This window comes from Ranitomeya variabilis, chromosome 4 (genome assembly GCF_051348905.1).
Source record: "Ranitomeya variabilis isolate aRanVar5 chromosome 4, aRanVar5.hap1, whole genome shotgun sequence".
NCBI classification, from domain to species: Eukaryota; Metazoa; Chordata; class Amphibia; order Anura; family Dendrobatidae; genus Ranitomeya; species Ranitomeya variabilis.
In genome coordinates this window covers 698,291,893-698,309,051 of record NC_135235.1, presented here as the reverse complement: position 1 = coordinate 698,309,051, position 17,159 = coordinate 698,291,893, and the positions used below count along the sequence as shown (strand labels likewise).

Sequence of the window (17,159 nt, the reverse complement as noted above, 5' to 3'; positions counted from 1 at the left end):
TAATATTACAGACTACCGTATATAGTCATTGTTCAGAGAACTGATATGGTGCAAGCGAAATGCAAGGATAAAACTAGCATCACTTCAAAGGGACAAAACTGAGGGACGTTTGGAGATTCCTGATCCATGGATCCATTTTATAGCTTCGCAGATACAACATTTTCATGGGTGGGAAAAAGAGAGAATGTGGGCAAGAATGGTAGTCTTGTCCTTCAAGACATAAAATGTGCGTCACCCATATATGTGCTGGAGGTGGGCACTAAGTACAGATAGAGAGACCGACCTTAGATGTACAACATGTGGGACAGGGGAGAGACTGTTGGAGATAAGGGAATACTCTAATTTTACCCCATTATGGCAAAATCAGCGACTGGTGGAGGTACACCTTGTTCATACAGTATAAAGAACACTGACTTTTCTCCTTAGAATTGGAGTATGTTCGAATGTAGATTGTCCAAGAGGTGGAACTGGAGATGAGCACTTGTTACACATGTTCTGGAGTGCAGGAGATTAGGCTCCTACAGGAAAAACACATTAGCTTTAATAAAAAGGTTATTTGGCATGCAAATCCAAGCAAACTCCAAAATATGCATATTGGGATAATTGGGGAATCCATAGATCTCAAATCCATCCCCGATGACTGTAGGTCTTTTGCAAACATTGTATCAAGCTCGCAAACTCATCTAGAGTACTCCTGAGAGATAACATATGGCAATTTCTGGCTTCATGAACACTTGTGGTATGATCATTACAGGTTAAATGATATAAGTAGGGCCAGTACACATGCAAACTAATATAACTATTGGAGATCTCGGGATCTCCACCGCATAGGAAAGCATGTAATTGCGGGGGCTCCAGGCTTTCACAAAATGTCAGCAGAGCCCCCCACAGTGCCGAACACCCGCAGCAATGCACCGCACATCTGAACACCCCCTCATCCCAGCCTGCAACGCTCCACTCTTGCCTCCTCCAGCAGCGACCCAGGGACCCTGCTCCACCGCGGCTGGTAAGGTACGTCCGCATTATAAGACACACCCCCATTTCCCCCTGAAATTTTGGGCAAAAAAGTGCATCTTATAATCTGAAAAATACGGTAGTTATGTCATATGAACCCTGCGTCCAATTAGCACAGGCGTCACTGTTCTCACCTTTGGACAAATTGAACAATAAGACTTAATCAAAGAGAAGTAGCAGCCCAGGTTTCCTGTTGATGTTCCAACACATCCGAAGGCGCAGAAAGTAAAGCCGGAGCTGACTGGTTGCAGGGCTTATGTAATGTAACAACGTCATATGAGCCCCGGGAACGCGAGTGCCGACACCGCTGGAACAGCATCGGCACGGAAGGCGAGTATGAATTTTTTTTATTTTAACAAAGCCATACATGATGAATGACAAAGGATTGTCATAGTAGTGCACAACCCCTTTAAGAAAATACAATCTTCAGTTAAAACATTTCCAACATTCTGAACATGAAAAAGGCTTCTCCCCTGCTCGCCTCCTCTGATGTTTTTTAAGAGTTGAATTCCGTTGAAAACATTTCCCACATTAAGGACCTGAAAAAGCCTTCTCTGGGTGAGTTCTCTGGTGGTGATCAAGATGCGCTTTTCGGGTAAAACATTTCCCACATTCTGAACACGAAAAAGGCTTGTCCCCTGTGTGAGTTCTTTGATGTGTGATAAGATTTGATTTATTTGTAAAACATTTCCCACATTCTGAACATGAAAAAGGCTTCTCCCCTGTGTGAGTTCTCTGGTGCTTAACCAAATATGATTTCTGGTTAAAATATTTCCCACATTCTGAACATGAAAAAGGCTTGTCCCCTGTGTGAGTTCTTTGATGTGTGATAAGATTTGATTTATTTATAAAACATTTCCCACATTCTGAACATGAAAAAGGCTTCTCTCCTGTGTGAGTTCTCTGGTGCTTAACCAAATCTGATTTCTGGTTAAAATATTTCCCACATTCTAAACAGGTAAAAGGTTTCTCCCCTGTGTGGGTTCTCTGGTGCCTAACCAAATCTGATTTATGGATAAAGCATTTTCCACATTCTGAACAGGAAAACGGCTTCTCTCCTGTGTGAGTTCTTTGGTGTGTAACAAGATTCTCTTTTTGGTTAAAACATTTCCCACATTCGGAACAGGAAAATGGCTTCTCTCGTGTGTGAGTTCTTTGGTGTGTAACAAGATTCTCTTTTTGGTTAAAACATTTCCCACATTCGGAACAGGAAAAAGGCTTCTCCCCTGTGTGCGTTCTCTGGTGACAAACAAGTTTTGATTTCTGTGTAAAATATTTCCCACATTCTGAACATGAAAATGGCTTCTCCCCTGTGTGAGTTCTCTGGTGCCTAACCAAATCTGATTTCTGGTTGAAACATTTCCCACATTCTGAACAGGAAAAAGGCTTCTCCCCTGTGTGAGTTCTCTGGTGCTTAACAAAAACTGATATACAGTTAACACATTTCCCACACTTGGAACAAGAAAATCTATTCTCTGCTGTGTGAATTTTTTTATGTTTAAGAAAAGGCTTTTCGAGGGGAAAACTATTTCCATATTCTGAACATGATAATGGATTTTTTGATTTATAAGTAATTTGTTTTTTAATGTTTATTTTGCGACTATGATTTGCTTTAGTAGTTGGTAATGAATCAGAAGACAAGACCTGTTTCAAAGGATCAGATGACAGATCTTTGCTGTGAAGGGATGATGGTATATGTGGAGTAATGGCATTCACTCTAATTGTATCCTGATGGATCTCAAGATCATCGGATTTAAAAATTGAAGATGTCAGCTGTCCCTCTGATTTCTTGGTACAGTCACCTACCAAGAAAAAAACAATTATTATTTTAGAATAAAATATCCTCAAATTTTATATTTTTTAACATTTCTAGTTAAACTGTCTGGAACAATGGCAGGTTCTGTAAAAAAAATTTGAATTATTCACCAAGACAATGACAGTTCACAGTCTAATAGAAAACAGCATGAACAAAAGGAGCATGGTGTTCAACTGTTTGTTCATTCTGACTCACAAATATGAAATACACAATAAACGAAGAAAATAATGGATGGCACGCACCAATGCGGTTATTTCTTGCTTTATTAGACGCTGTGCGGCTCAGGCACAGGAGACATGTGCAAGGTACGGACTAGAGCGCGAAACAGCTGTAGTCCGTACCTTGCACATGTCTCCCGTGCCTCAGCTGCCCAGCGTCTAATAAAGCAAGAAATAACCGCATTGGTGAGTGCCATCCATTATTTTCTTTGTTTATTGTGGATTCCCTGCATGTTTTTTTCCCATATGGATTGAGCACCTACAGCGGTGTTTTTGGAGGCTATCTGGCATTCATGCTTTAGTGTGGGTAACCTCATTTCATCTCTTTGAGGTAAAGGTGGCGCAGTGGTGCCAAACACTTTTCTGCTGTTGACAAATATGGAATAAAAAGCCATCAAAATGTTATGTAGGTGAAAAAAGTACCAAAATAAGTTCCACTCATCTTACAAAAAACAAGTCCCCACTCAGGTCTATCATTTGTCAATGAAAAAAAAGAGGTTTCCACATTATTTAGTGGCTCAGAGGCTCTTGAAAAGCAACATTGCTTCCATAAACCAATCCAGCAATATCCTCTCTCCCAAAGTCAAATTTCCCCCTCACTTCTGAGCCTTGCAGTGTACACAAACCACATTTAGCATCTATGTATTTGGTATTGCTGCAGTGACAAGAACCCACTTAATTTACGGTGTGTGTCCTGAAGCACAATCTGGGCACTACGTGCTGAGTAATAAAATTGCATATTTGCAATTTTTACTCTCCAACATCCATTGAGTGCTAATCACCTGGAAGTGCCTGTGGAATCAAAATAGTTACTACTCCTATACACCAATTCATTGAGGATTACACTGTCCAAAATGTAGTCACGTTTGGGGGATTTTTACTGCTCTGGCTTTCTGACATTTTGTCATTTTAGAGCAAATGGTGTGTCCTATCTCCTCTGGAACCTGCTATTGAGATGTCTGTTTCTGTCAACAGGCGCTGCCTTATTCATTCTGCAGGCGGAGCTGGTAATGGAGGAGATATCAGAACCAGAAGCTATGAGTGGCACCGGTTCTGTCCAGCCATTAAGGTTAGGGTACCTGGGACATGTAGTACCATCCGGTCTTACACTATGAGTGTGTGTGTTATTCAGCTGAAGTAATCTCTTCCCTGCTTCACCCAATTGGAAAGTACCAAACCCTACTAAAGCCCAAAACATATTGCCGGAAACTGCCAGATACAGCCTTGTTCTCCTCTGGTTCAGTCCTCTGTGTTCAGCTCCTGACTTGTTTACACCGTGTTCCAAATTATTATGCAAATTGGATTTAAGTGTCATAAAGATGTAATTGTTTTGTTTTTCAAAAAAACTCATGGTTGGTATTGTGTCTCAGGGCTCAATGAATCACTGAAATCAATCTTAAACACATGGGATAATTAGTTTTCCAGGTGACTCTAATTAAAGGAAAACTACTTAAAAATGATGTTCCACATTATTAAGCAGGCCACAGTTTTCAAGTAACGTGGGAAAGAAAAAGGATCTCTGCTGCCGAAAAGCATCAAATAGTGCAATGCCTTGGACAAGGTATGAAAACATTAGATATTCACGAAAACTTAAGAGTGATCATCATACTGTGAAGAGATTCATGCAGATAAAGGCATAATGAGGAAGGTTTCTGCCAGACAAATTCATTGGATTAAGAGAGCAGCTGCCAAAATACCATTACAAAGCAGCAAACAGATATTTGAAGCTGCTGGTGCCTCTGGAGTCCCTCAAACCTCAAGGTATAGGATCCTTCAAAGGCTTGCTGTGGTGCATAAACCTACAATTAGTCCACCTCTACAAAGTGTTCACAAGCAGAAATGGTTGCAGTGGGCCCAGACATACATGAAGACAAATTTTCAAACAGTCTTGTTTACTGATGAGTGTCGAGCAACCCTGGATGGTCCACATGGATGGAGTAGTGGATGGCCACCATGTCCCAACAAGGCTGTGACATCAGCAAGGAGGTGGAGGAGTCATATTTTGGGCCGGAATCATGGGGAAACAGCTGGTAGGGCCCTTTAAGGTTCCTCAAGGTGTGAAAGTGACCTCTGCAAAGTATATAGAGTTTCTGACTGACAACTTTCTTCCATGGTATAAGAAGCAGAAACGTGCCTTCAGGAGCAAAATCATCTTCATGTATGACAATGCACCATCTCATGCTGCAAAGAATACCTCTGAGTCATTGGCTGCTATGGGCATAAAAGGAGATAAACTCATGGTGTGGCCACCATCTTCCCCTGACCTCAACCCTATAGAGAACCTTTGGAGTATCATCAAGCAAAAGATCTATGAAGGTGGGAGGCAGTTCACATCAAAACAGCAGCTCTGGAGGCTATTCTGACTTCATGCAAAGAAATACAAGCAGAAACTCTCCAAAATCTCACAAGTTCAATGGATGCAAGAATTGAGGAGAGGTGATATCAAAGAAGGGTTCCTATGTTAACATGTAACTTGGCCTGTTAGGATGTTTTGGAGTGAAATAGCTTTTTTGTTCAGTGAATGTGACCTCCTAAATGAGAATTTTCAGTTCTTTAAAACATATCAAATGTTTAGAAATTCTACTGTGCCTAATAATTTGTAACAGTGCATTTTGAGTTTTTATTCATTTTGGAGATTATACTGTTATCATTGGGAGGTTTCTTCAATAAAATTCGATGTATAATCTAAAGAGTGATGACTTTTCTTAGACGGACTGTCATTTGCACCGACCATTTAGGAAAATCCAAGAAAAATATAATTTGCATAATAATTTGGTACACGGTGTATTTGTTTCCTGTTATGACCCCGGCACGTTTACTGACTATTCTTGTGTCTTTTGATTTTGTATTTTCTCTGACATCATGGTCGTGATCTGACTACCATACTATTCTTCTTACTATCTTACACTACAGAAAAGCAAGTAACAGCGTGGTCCAACCTAGAGATCTCTGTGCAAGTCCAGATGTAGAGGGGTTAAAGAAGTTAAAGAGTGATGGGCAAAACTTTGACTATAGACAATAACACATCTACTGAAATGATCAAGCTGAATAGCCTTCTTAGGTATAAAGAAAATTGAGTAACTAATGGTGAAGCCTCTCTGAGGTAATTAGAGTATGAGGCTCTGTGGCTCTTGGCAATCTAAACTATCGTAAGGGACAATATTTTATATCACATGATAACTATTTATTAGGCTATGTGCACACGATGCAGATTTGTAGCGTTTCTACAGCGTTTTTTTCAGCGCTGAAATGCTCCAAAAACACAATGGATTACTTAAGCAATGTTAATCAGTTACATTCCTGAAGTGTTGTGCACATGATCCAGAAATTTCCATCCTTATTTGCAGCCTTTTATTTTCCGCAGCATGTCAATTCTTTTTGCGGATCTGCAGCTTCTTTGCACCCATTGATTTCCATTGAGTCAGTCAAATCGGCAGCAAAAACAAAGGTGTAAAAAGGTTTGCGGATTTGCTGCGTATTTTCTGTGAAAAATGCTGCGAATTGTCAATGGGAAATGATAGAAAGTGATAGATAGTCTTCGTGAAAGAAAGCAGAGGGTGGTTATAAATGGTATATTCTCTAACTGGGTCGCTGTGACCAGTGGGGTACCGCATGGGTTGATGTTGGGACCTATTCTCTTCAACATATTTATTAACGATCTGGTAGAAGGTTTACACAGTAAAATATCAATATTTGTGGATGATACAAAACTATGTAAAGCAGTCCATACAAGAGAAGATAGTATTCTGCTACAGATGGATCTGGATAAGTTGGAAACTTGGGCCGAGAGGTGGCAGATGCGGTTTAACAATGATAAATGTAAGGTTATACACATGGGAAGAAGGAATCAATATCACCATTACACACTGAACAGGAAACCACTGGGTAAATCTGACATGGAGAAGGACTTGGGGATCCTAGTTAACGATAAACTTACCTGGAGCAGTCAGTGCCAGGCAGCGGCTGCCAAGGCAAACAGGATCATGGGGTGTTTTAAAAGACGTCTGGATACACATGATGAGAGCATTATACTGCCTCTGTACAAATCCCTGGTTAGACCGCACATGAGTACTGTGTACAGTTTTGGGCACCGGTGCTCAGGAAGGATATAATGGAACTAGAGCGAGTACAAAGGAGGGCAACAAAATTAATAAAGGGGATGGGGGAACTACAATACCCAGAGAGATTATCAAAATTACGATTATTTAGTCTAGAAAAAAGAAGACTGAGGGGCGATCTAATAGCCATGTATTAGGATATACAGTGGGTATGGACAGTATTCAGACTCCTTTAAATTTTTCACTCTGTTTCGTTGCAGCCATCTGGTAAATTAAAAAAAGTTAATTTTTTTTCTCATTAATGTACACTCTGCACCCCATGTTGACTGAAAAAACCCAGAAATGTTGACATTTTTGAAAATGTATTAAAAAAGAAAAACTGAAAGATCACATGGTCATAAGTATTCAGAACCTTTGCTCAGTATTGAGTAGAAGCACCTTTTTGAGCTAGTACAGCCGTGAGTCTTCTTGGGAATGATGCAACAAGTTTTTAAACCTGAATTTGGGGATCCTCTGCCATTCTTCCCTGCAGATCCTTCCAGTTCCGTCAGGTTGGATGGTGAACGTTGGTGGACAGCTATTTTCAGGTCTCTCCAGAGATGCTCAATTGGGGTTTAGGTCATGGCTCTGGCTGGGCCAGTCAAGAATGGTCAGAGTTGTTCTGAAGCCACTCCTTTGTTATTTTAGCCGTGTGCTTAGGGTCATTGTCTTGTTGGAAGGTGGACCTTCAGCCGCGTCTGAGGTCCAGAGAACTCTGGAAGAGGTTTTCATCCAAGATATCTCTATACTTTGCCGCATTCATGTTTCCTTCAATGGCAGTCATCCTGTCCCTGCAACTGAAAAACACCCCCATAGCATGATGCTCCACTGTTGGGATTGTATTGGGCAGATGATGAGCAGTGCCTGTTTTTCTCCACACATACTGTTTACAATTATCACCAAACAGGTCTATCTTCATGTCATCAGACCAGAGAATCTTATTTCTCATAGTCTTGGAGTCCTTCATGTTTTTTTTCGCAAACTCTATGCGGGCTTTCATATGTCTTGAACTGAGGAGAGGCTTCCGTCGGGCCACTCTGCCATAAAGGTCCGATTGGTGGAGGGCTGCAGTGATAGCTGACTTTGTATAGCTTTCTCCCATCTCCATTCTTCATCTCTGGAGCTCAGCCACAGTGATCTTGGGGTTCTTCTTTACCTCTCTCACAAAGGCTCTTCTTCCACGATTGCTCAGTTTGGCTGGACGGCTAGGTTGGGGAAGACTTCTGGTGGTCCCAAACTTCTTTCATTTAAGGACTATGGAAGCCACTGTGCTCTTAGGAACCTTGAGTACTGCAGAAATTCTTTTGTAACGTTGGCCATATCTGTGCCTTGCCACAATTCTGTCTCTGAGCTCCTTGGCCAGATCCTTTGACCTCATGATTCTCATTTGGTCTGACATGCTCTGTGAGCTATGAGGTCTTATATAGACAGGTGTGTGCCTTTGCAAATCAAGTCCTATCAGGTTAACTAAACACAGCTGGACTCCAATGAAGGAGTAGAACCATCTCAAGGAGGATCACAAGGAAATGGACAGCATCTGACTTAAATATGAGTGTCTGAGCAAAGGGTCTGAATGTTTATGACCATGTGATATTTCAGTTTTTCTTTTTTAATAAATATGCAAAAATTTCCACATTTCTGTCTTTTTAGTCAAGATGGGGTGCAGAGTGTACATTAATGAGAAAAAATTTTAACTTTTTGGAATTTACCAAATGGCTTCTATGAAACAAAGAGTGAAAAATTTAAAGGGGTCTGAATACTTTTCATACCCACTGTAAGGGGACAATATAAATATTTCTCCAAGGATCTGTTTATACCAAGGAAGGTGACGGTCACATGGGGGCATTCTCTGCGTCTGGAGGAGAGAAGGTTTTTCCACCAACATAGAAGAGGATTCTTATCTTTACTGTTAGGGCAGTGAGAATCTGGAATTTCTTGCCTGAGGAGGTGGTGATGGCGAACTCAGTCAAGGGGTTCAAGAGAGGCCTGGATGTCTTCTTGGAGGGTAACAATATTGTGTCTCACAGTTATTAGGTTCTTTAGAAGGACGTAGATCTGGGGATTTATTTTGACAGAATATAGGCTGAACTGGATGGACAAATATCTTTTTTCGGCCTTGCTAACTATGTTACTATGTCAGAAGGAGGAAGAGTGTGTGGACGGAGCTTGTGTGCGTGTCTCTGTGTGTGGGTGGAGAATATGTATGTGTGTCTGTCTGTGTGTGTACCCATGTGACGTGTGAACCCAGGCGTCATCTGATGGGACTACTACTCTCATACGCTACATCTTTTGTCACATATAACAGAGGCAGCATGAGCCGATGATGGAAGAATAGTCTCATCATCTGACACCTGTGGATCAAATTGTAGATCAAAACATTTACATATTCACATCCAATAAATACATACACCGAACCCCTAATCCCGACACCCGCGTCTCCTGGAAACAATCAAAAATAATAAACCAACAAATACTCCCAGTCCGCCGTAGTCCATTTAATACCGAGTGTCCCACGGGAGATGTGACCGCTCTATCTGGCCTCTGGCGATACACTGACAGGAGATAATTGCTCCCGCAGTGTATCACTGAGCCCCCGTGAGAGTTCCCTGGAGTTCAACAGCTGATCAGCTCCAGTGCGCTACTATCTTACGGCACCACTGCTTGGGAGAGTTCTCACATAGCGGTAGTGCTCAATCTGAGCATGCTCTACCCCCGGCGGCCATTGTCCCACAGGCCGCCACATCGCATTAATGGATGTACTGGGGGGGGCTCTGGGCTTTCACAAAATGCCAGCAGAGCCCCCCACACCGCAGTCATTTTTACCCGCAGCGGCGCACATCGGAAATCTCCCTCACCCCAGCCTGCAGCAATGCTCCACTCTTGCCTCCTCCAGCAGCGACCCTGCTCCACCGGGCCAGTAGGGTATATAGTGTGTCTTATAATCCGAAAAATATAGTATTCAATTATATTTGTTTTGTGTCTGTGAACATTATAAATTTGAACATGGTATGTAATGATATTATGATCTTCAATGGAGAATGAAAAAGAAGAGGTTGAACAAGGAAATTACATCACTTTTTTAAATAATATATCTTTATATAGCTTACAAAATGCATATAAATCCACATAGAAAACGCGTGGATTTTACACAGCGTTTTTCTGCCAAGGGATGCAGAAACCTTGCATAAATTTCTGCAAGCAAATCGCAACGTGCACACATAACCTTATAGTACAGAGCTGAGGTGTTGTAAAATTAGATCTTGGCATTTGGAAGATGCAATGGAGATCATTTTTAAAGACCATCAGGGAGTTACAGTCAGACAGATCAATCCCACCACAATCAAACTATCATACAGAATGAACAGGTAAAAAAAAGACATAGAATGAAAAAATTACATTCCCAACAACAACGTATGTACGAGGGGAGGACTCCAACACTAAACTGGAGTTGCACTCACTTATGGTGGACCATTGGAGCTACTATGAGACGTGACCAGAGGAGTAGAGAAAGTATTAACGCCTCCATTTCAGGAGAGATTGTGCAGTAATCTGAATTCCTCAGGATCGAAAACAATGGAATTTATGACGTGGACTGAATCCATGAAACCAGGGCTCAAGCCATGCCAACACATCTCCTGCAGGCGTGAATAAATGTATATCACAGCCATAAGCCATAAGCCATGCACAGCTTAGAGATAGATATATCGTGGAACAGGTGTAATGGATTTTATGTAGTTCATAAGAATCCCCCTTGAAGTTACAGTAGTTTTCGGACTATAAGACGCGCCTAGGTTTTAGAGGAGGAACTTTGGAAAAAAAATGAAGCAAAAAATGTGGTCAATTTTGTACTTAATATCCTCTATCCTCCTATACATGGCCCCATCATCCCCCTCCTGATACACATGGCCCCCTCATCTCTATCCTGGTATGTATGGCCCCCTTATCCCCATTCCGATATGCATAGCTTCTCATCCCTATCCTGGTATGCATGGCTCCTCATCCCTATCCTGGTATTCATGGCTCCTCATCCCTATCCTGGTATTCATGGCTCCTCATCCCTATCCTGATATGCATGATCTCCTCATCCCTATCCTGGTATTCATGGCCCTCTCATCACTATCTGGGCATGTATGGCCCCCTAATCACCATTCTGGTATGCATAGCTCCTCATCCCTATCATGGTATTCATGGCTCCTCATCCCTATCCTGGTATGCACGGCCACCTCATCCTGGTATGCATGGTTCCCTTATCCCTATCCTGGTAAGAATGATCCCCCTCATCCCCATCCTGGTGTGCATGGTCATGTGTTCCCGCTACTTAAGAGAAATGAGCTCCATGGGCGTGGAGCAAAGTGAATATTCATTTCTCTTTAGAAGCGGGAACACATGACAACTGGCAGCTGCAGGAAGGCTCTGGCTGACACTGTGCATGCTACTGAAGAGCAATGAATACTCACTGCACTCCGCGCATACAGTCCCAGCATACATAGTGAGTATTCCGGCAGCTACCCTACGGTTTGCAAGCAGCACATGACGTACCTCCCATGCACAGCTTACAAGCATAAAGCAGCTGCTGGAAATGGAGCAGGACGCTGCGAGGGAGCGCCGGGAAGGTAAGTGTAATGGTTTGGTTTTTGGTTTTTTCAATGTTTTCTGATGGGCCTTGCATACCAGGATGGGGATGGGGGCCAATCATACCAGGATAAGGATGGGGCCATGCATATCAGAACGGGGATGGGGCCAATCATACCAGGATGCTAATGAGAAATGACTATTCATTGCCCTCCACGCCCAAGGGCGTGGAATGCAGTGAATCTTCATTTCTCTTTAACAGCGGGCAAATGAATTAACCACAGTAGCCGACTGCTGTCTCTGTGACCCGCTGCTCTGCCAATGCCGCACCCCCACCTCCCTATCACAGCCAGACCCTGTACATCCGGACTATAAGACGCACCCCCCCCTTATTTTCCTCCACATTTTTGGAGGAAAAAAGTGCGTAGACAGTTTTAAAAGAGATTGAAAAGTCAGGATAAAGGGAATCTCTGTTGTTATTGTACAGAAATTCAGACTTGGCCCTCACTGCACATTCAATGTTGTCAATCATAAAAATGAAGTTTGGCCAGAAAGACTGGACCTGGTCTTGTAGAGACCATATGAGCACATTCAGCAGCACAGAAGGGAGAGAAGGTAGATTCATCCATTAAGATATCAGGGTTCTAGGAAGCCAACAGCATCATTTCTCTCCGCTTTCTCTTAGAGGACTATCATAATATTTTTCTGTAAATGATTTTCTAACTTGTCAGCACATTCTACGTACGCTGTCATTTGACTTTGTAGTTTACGATATATATATATATATATATATATATATATATATATATATATATATATATATATATATATAGTCTGGCTGGGATAGCACGCACGTGGGGTCGCGTGTGCAACAGATATTAAGTGCAACAGGGTCAAGTGCTTGGCAGTTAGACAATGGCATTGAAGCTGATGTTACTCTCTTCTCTTCTTCACACAGGTAATTTATCCATCATCCATTTGTGTGCTGACTGCAAGTGTAAACAGAACCATATCTAGCAAGCTTTGCTCATGGTAAATTATCCATTATCGATTTGTGTGCTGACTTTTGGTTTCAGATTTAAAGTGTTCAAAGCTATATATTTAGCATGGCTGGGATAGCACGCACGCGGGGTCGCATGTGCAACAGATATTACATGCAACAGAATCAAGTGCTTGACAGTTAGACAATGGCATTGAAGCTGACATTTGGACAGGGCAGGAGACAGGTAAGGTGCATAAGTTTTTCAAACAATCATGTTTCTTGGTCAGTCATACTACTACATGATGCATTTATCATATCAATCTGCTTCTTATTTGTTTTTACTTCTGCTTTCTCACAACTCGCCCGCCCTTTAACACATTCTGGGCACTCTCTCTATATCCACCCCTCCCTTCTCCCCTCTCCATGTATAACTCTGAGGCTCTACTGACATCTCTTACCCACTCCAAACCATCCACTACCTCCATGCAGCACTCAAAACGTTCATACAAATCATCCCGCCATCTGCTCTTTCTGTTTTTTCTCCTTCTACTAGTTGCAGGAGACATCTCCCCCAACCCTGGGCCTCCTTCCACCAGCATACATTACTCTCCTCCAGCTGCATATAGAAACCCTGCTAATCTTATTAACATTCAGTAAATGCCTTTTCCTATCGCTTTCCACTGTGCTCTCTGGAATGCACAGTCTGTGTGTAAAAAACTAACTTACATTCACGATGTTTTCCTCTCTAATTCCCCTAACCTTCTGGCTATTACAGAAACCTGGATCCAGCACTCAGACACCACCGCCGCTGCCGCTCTCTCATTTGGTGGGCTGAAATTTTCACATACCACCAGACATGAGAACAGACAGGGTGGAGGTGTTGGTTTGCTCCTTTCATCACAATAACTTTCCAGGTCATCCCCCCGGTTCCCTTACTTACATTTCCTTCCTTTGAAGTCCACGCCGTCAGACTCTTTAAGCCCTTCACCTGGCAAGTGGCGGTTGTTTATCGCCCTCCAGGCTCCTCCCGCCTGTTTCTAGACCACTTTGCCACCTGGCTTACTCACTTTCTATCCTGTGACATCCCCACCCTCATCATGGGAGACTTTAACATACCCATCAATGATCCCCTCTGCCTCTCATCTTTCTCTAACTTCTTCATTTGGCCTCTCACAGTTTACTAATTCTCCTACGCATGAGGACGGGAATACTCTGGACCTGGTCTTCTCCCGTCCCGGATTGCGGCACGACTTTACTAACTCCCCTCTCCCGCTCTCGGACCACAACCTTCTATCCTTCTCTGTCAAGAATTGTCTCCTCACCCAGGACACCCCCACTTACCACACTTATCGGAATACACGTACCATTAATACCCAGCAGCTTATGGACAATCTCCACACATCTTTAGCCCCCTCCCTCTCCTATCCAGACTTAGCATTGTCACACTTCAATAATACACTGAAGAATGCCCTAGATGAAGCAGCACCTTCTACATGCAGAAAGACCCGACACAGACAACAGGAGCCCTGGCACACTATGCAAACACGCTTTCTTCAGCGTTGCTCAAGGTGTGCAGAGTGGCAGTGGAGAAAATCTCTCTTAGCAGAAGACTTCATCTACTACAAGTTCATGCTCAAAACCTATAAGTCTGCCCTTTATCTGGCCAAACAATCCTAATTCACCACCCTCATCACCTCACTATCCAACAACCGAAAATGACTTTTTGAAACCTTAAACTCCCTCCTGAAACCAAAAGTACAGGCCCCCATCACCAATCTCAGTGGTGAGGATCTGGCCACTTATTTCCTAGAAAAATCAACCACATCCATCAGGATATCTCAGCCCAATCTCCTCAGTGCCTGGATCCCCTTCCCTGCCGCACCTCAAGCTCACTAGACATCTTTGAGCCTGTTTCAGAAGAAGTTTCCAAGCGCCTCTCTTCTGCTCAGCCTACAACCTGCAACAGTGACCCCGATATTTCCTGCAGTCTCTCTCACCAGTGGTCACCACTCACCTGACTAAAATATTTAACCTCACTCTTTCTTTAGGTATCTTTCCCTCCTCATTTAAACATGCCATCATAACCCCTTTACTTAAAAAGCCATCCCTGGACCAGAACTGCACTGCTAACTAACTACAGACCTGTCTCTAACCTTTCCTTCATCTCTAAACTCCTGGAACGCTTGGTCCTCTCCCGTCTAATCCGCTATCTCTCGGATTACTCTCTTCTCGACCCCTTACAATCTGGTTTCAGCTCTTCACACTCCACTGAAACTGCCCTCACTAAAGTCTGTAATGATCTAATAACAGCTAAATCCAAAGGTCATTGCTCTCTACTGATTCCCCTGGATCTCTCTGCCGCATTTGACACTGTGGATCACCAGCTCCTTCTCACTATGCTCTGTTGTGAACTCCGTTTTCAGGCTCCCTCTTGTGGTCACAGATGGTATTGTGTGACTTTGGTTTTTTGGCTCCCCCTGGTGGTTTGGTTTATTATCCTGCGGGTCTGGCTGGATCAGCTGCCTCGTTATTCACCAGGGAGGCTCCTATTTAGCCCTGCTTCATTTCCACTTGTTGCCGGCTGTCAATGTATTCAGTGCTATTCTGATTACTCCTGATTATCTCGTTTTCTGCCTCTTCAGGATAAGCTAAGTTCTGTTTGAATATTTTTTGCTCATCTGCCTGCAATATGATTTCTGTGTATGATGAGTCTAGTTCAGCTTGCTAACATGTGATTTCTTTTTGCTGGTAAGCTCTGGGGTACGGAGTTGCTTCCCCCGCACCGTTAGTTGGTGCGGGGGCTCGAGCAATCTCTGCGTGGATATTTTGAATAGGGTTTTTCATTGACCGCACAGTTCTCTTCCTATTTTCTGCTATCTAGTATTAGCGGGCCTCATTTGCTAAATCTGATTTCATCTCTGCGTTTGTGCTTTCCCCTTAACTCACCGTTAATATTTGTGGGGGGCTATTCTATATCTTTGGGGTCTTCCACTGAGGCAAGTGAGGACATACTTTCCCTTCAGGAATAGTCAATTTCTCAGGCCGTGAAGAGACGTCTAGGATTTTTTAGGTAACGTTCCACGGCTGCCTATAGTTGTTTGCGGATAGGATCAGGTTGCGGTCAATCTAGTTACCACTTCCCCAGAGCTAGTAGTCTGTTCAGTTACTTAGCTAGTCCGACCTGCGATCCTTGCCACTAGGATCATAACAGTACAGCCGGCCTATAAAGTGTTAATTGCATGGCAGAAGCAGGAGAAAAGAAGCTTGGAGATATTTTTAATTTTTTTTGCTGCCGTGTGTCTAGCTGCTGTGTGTCTGGCTTCTCTCCTCCTCTTAATCTTGGTGTGGCTCTGAGTTCAGCTGCTGATATGAATATCCAGAGTTTAGCCTCCAGTGTAGATCATCTTGCTGCAAGGGTACAAAGTATTCAGGATTTTGTTGTGCACAGTCCTATGTCAGAGCCTAGAATACCTATTCCGGAGTTGTTTTCTGGAGATAGATCTAGGTTCCTGAATTTTAAGAACAATTGCAAGTTGTTTCTTTCTTTGAAACCTCGTTCCTCTGGGGATTCTGTTCAGCAAGTTAAGATTATTATTTCTTTCTTGCGTGGCGATCCTCAAGATTGGGCTTTTGCATTGGCTCCAGGGGATCCTGCGTTGCTCAGTGTGGATGCGTTTTTTCTGGCCCTTGGATTGCTCTATGAGGAACCTAATCTTGAGAAGCAGGCTGAAAAAGCGTTGTTGGCCCTCTCTCAGGGGCAAGATGATGCAGAGGTGTACTGCCAGAAATTTCGGAAATGGTCGGTGCTTACTCAATGGAATGAGTGTGCCCTGGCTGCAAATTTCAGAAAAGGTCTTTCTGAAGCCATTAAGAATGTCATGGTGGGGTTCCCTACGCCTGCAGGTCTGAATGAGTCAATGACTCTGGCCATTCAGATTGATCGGCGTTTGCGGGAGCGCAAACCTGCGCACCATTTGGCGGTGTCTTCTGAACAGACACCTGAGTCTATGCAATGTGATAGAATTCTGACCAGAAGTGAACGGCAAAATTATAGATGGCAAAATGGGTTGTGCTTTTACTGTGGTGACTCAGCTCATGTTATCTCAGCATGCTCTAAGCGCACAAAAAAGATTGATAAATCTGTCACCATCGGTACTTTACAGCCTAAGTTTATTTTGTCTGTTACCCTGATTTGTTCCCTGTCATCTTACCCGGTTATGGCTTTTGTGGATTCAGGTGCTGCCCTGAGTCTGATGGATTTGTCATTTGCCAGGCGCTGTGGTTTTGTTTTGGAGGCTTTAAAATTCCCTATTCCACTAAGGGGAATTGATGCTACACCATTGGCTACGAATAAACCTCAGTACTGGACACAAGTGACCATGTGCATGACTCCTGTTCATCAGGAGGTGATTCCCTTTCTTGTATTGCATAATTTGCATGATGTTGTCGTGTTGGGCCTG

The 17,159-nt window shown here is 43.0% G+C and overlaps 1 protein-coding gene across 2 annotated transcripts in view; it reads right to left on the bottom strand.

The window, feature by feature from the left end:
* The window catches only part of LOC143767738 (uncharacterized), a 70,487-nt gene that overhangs the window by 43,560 nt on the left and 9,768 nt on the right, over positions 1-17,159 (bottom strand). Inside the window, exon 7 of one of the 2 annotated variants that reach the window (XM_077256246.1) lies at positions 1,351-2,816. The exons of the other annotated variant lie outside the window; for it this stretch is intronic. Coding sequence (XP_077112361.1) covers positions 1,546-2,816 — 1,271 coding nt within the window. The 3' untranslated portion in view covers positions 1,351-1,545. Of the gene's footprint in view, positions 1-1,350; positions 2,817-17,159 lie in introns of those variants that run through there. 2 annotated transcript variants of the gene reach the window in all.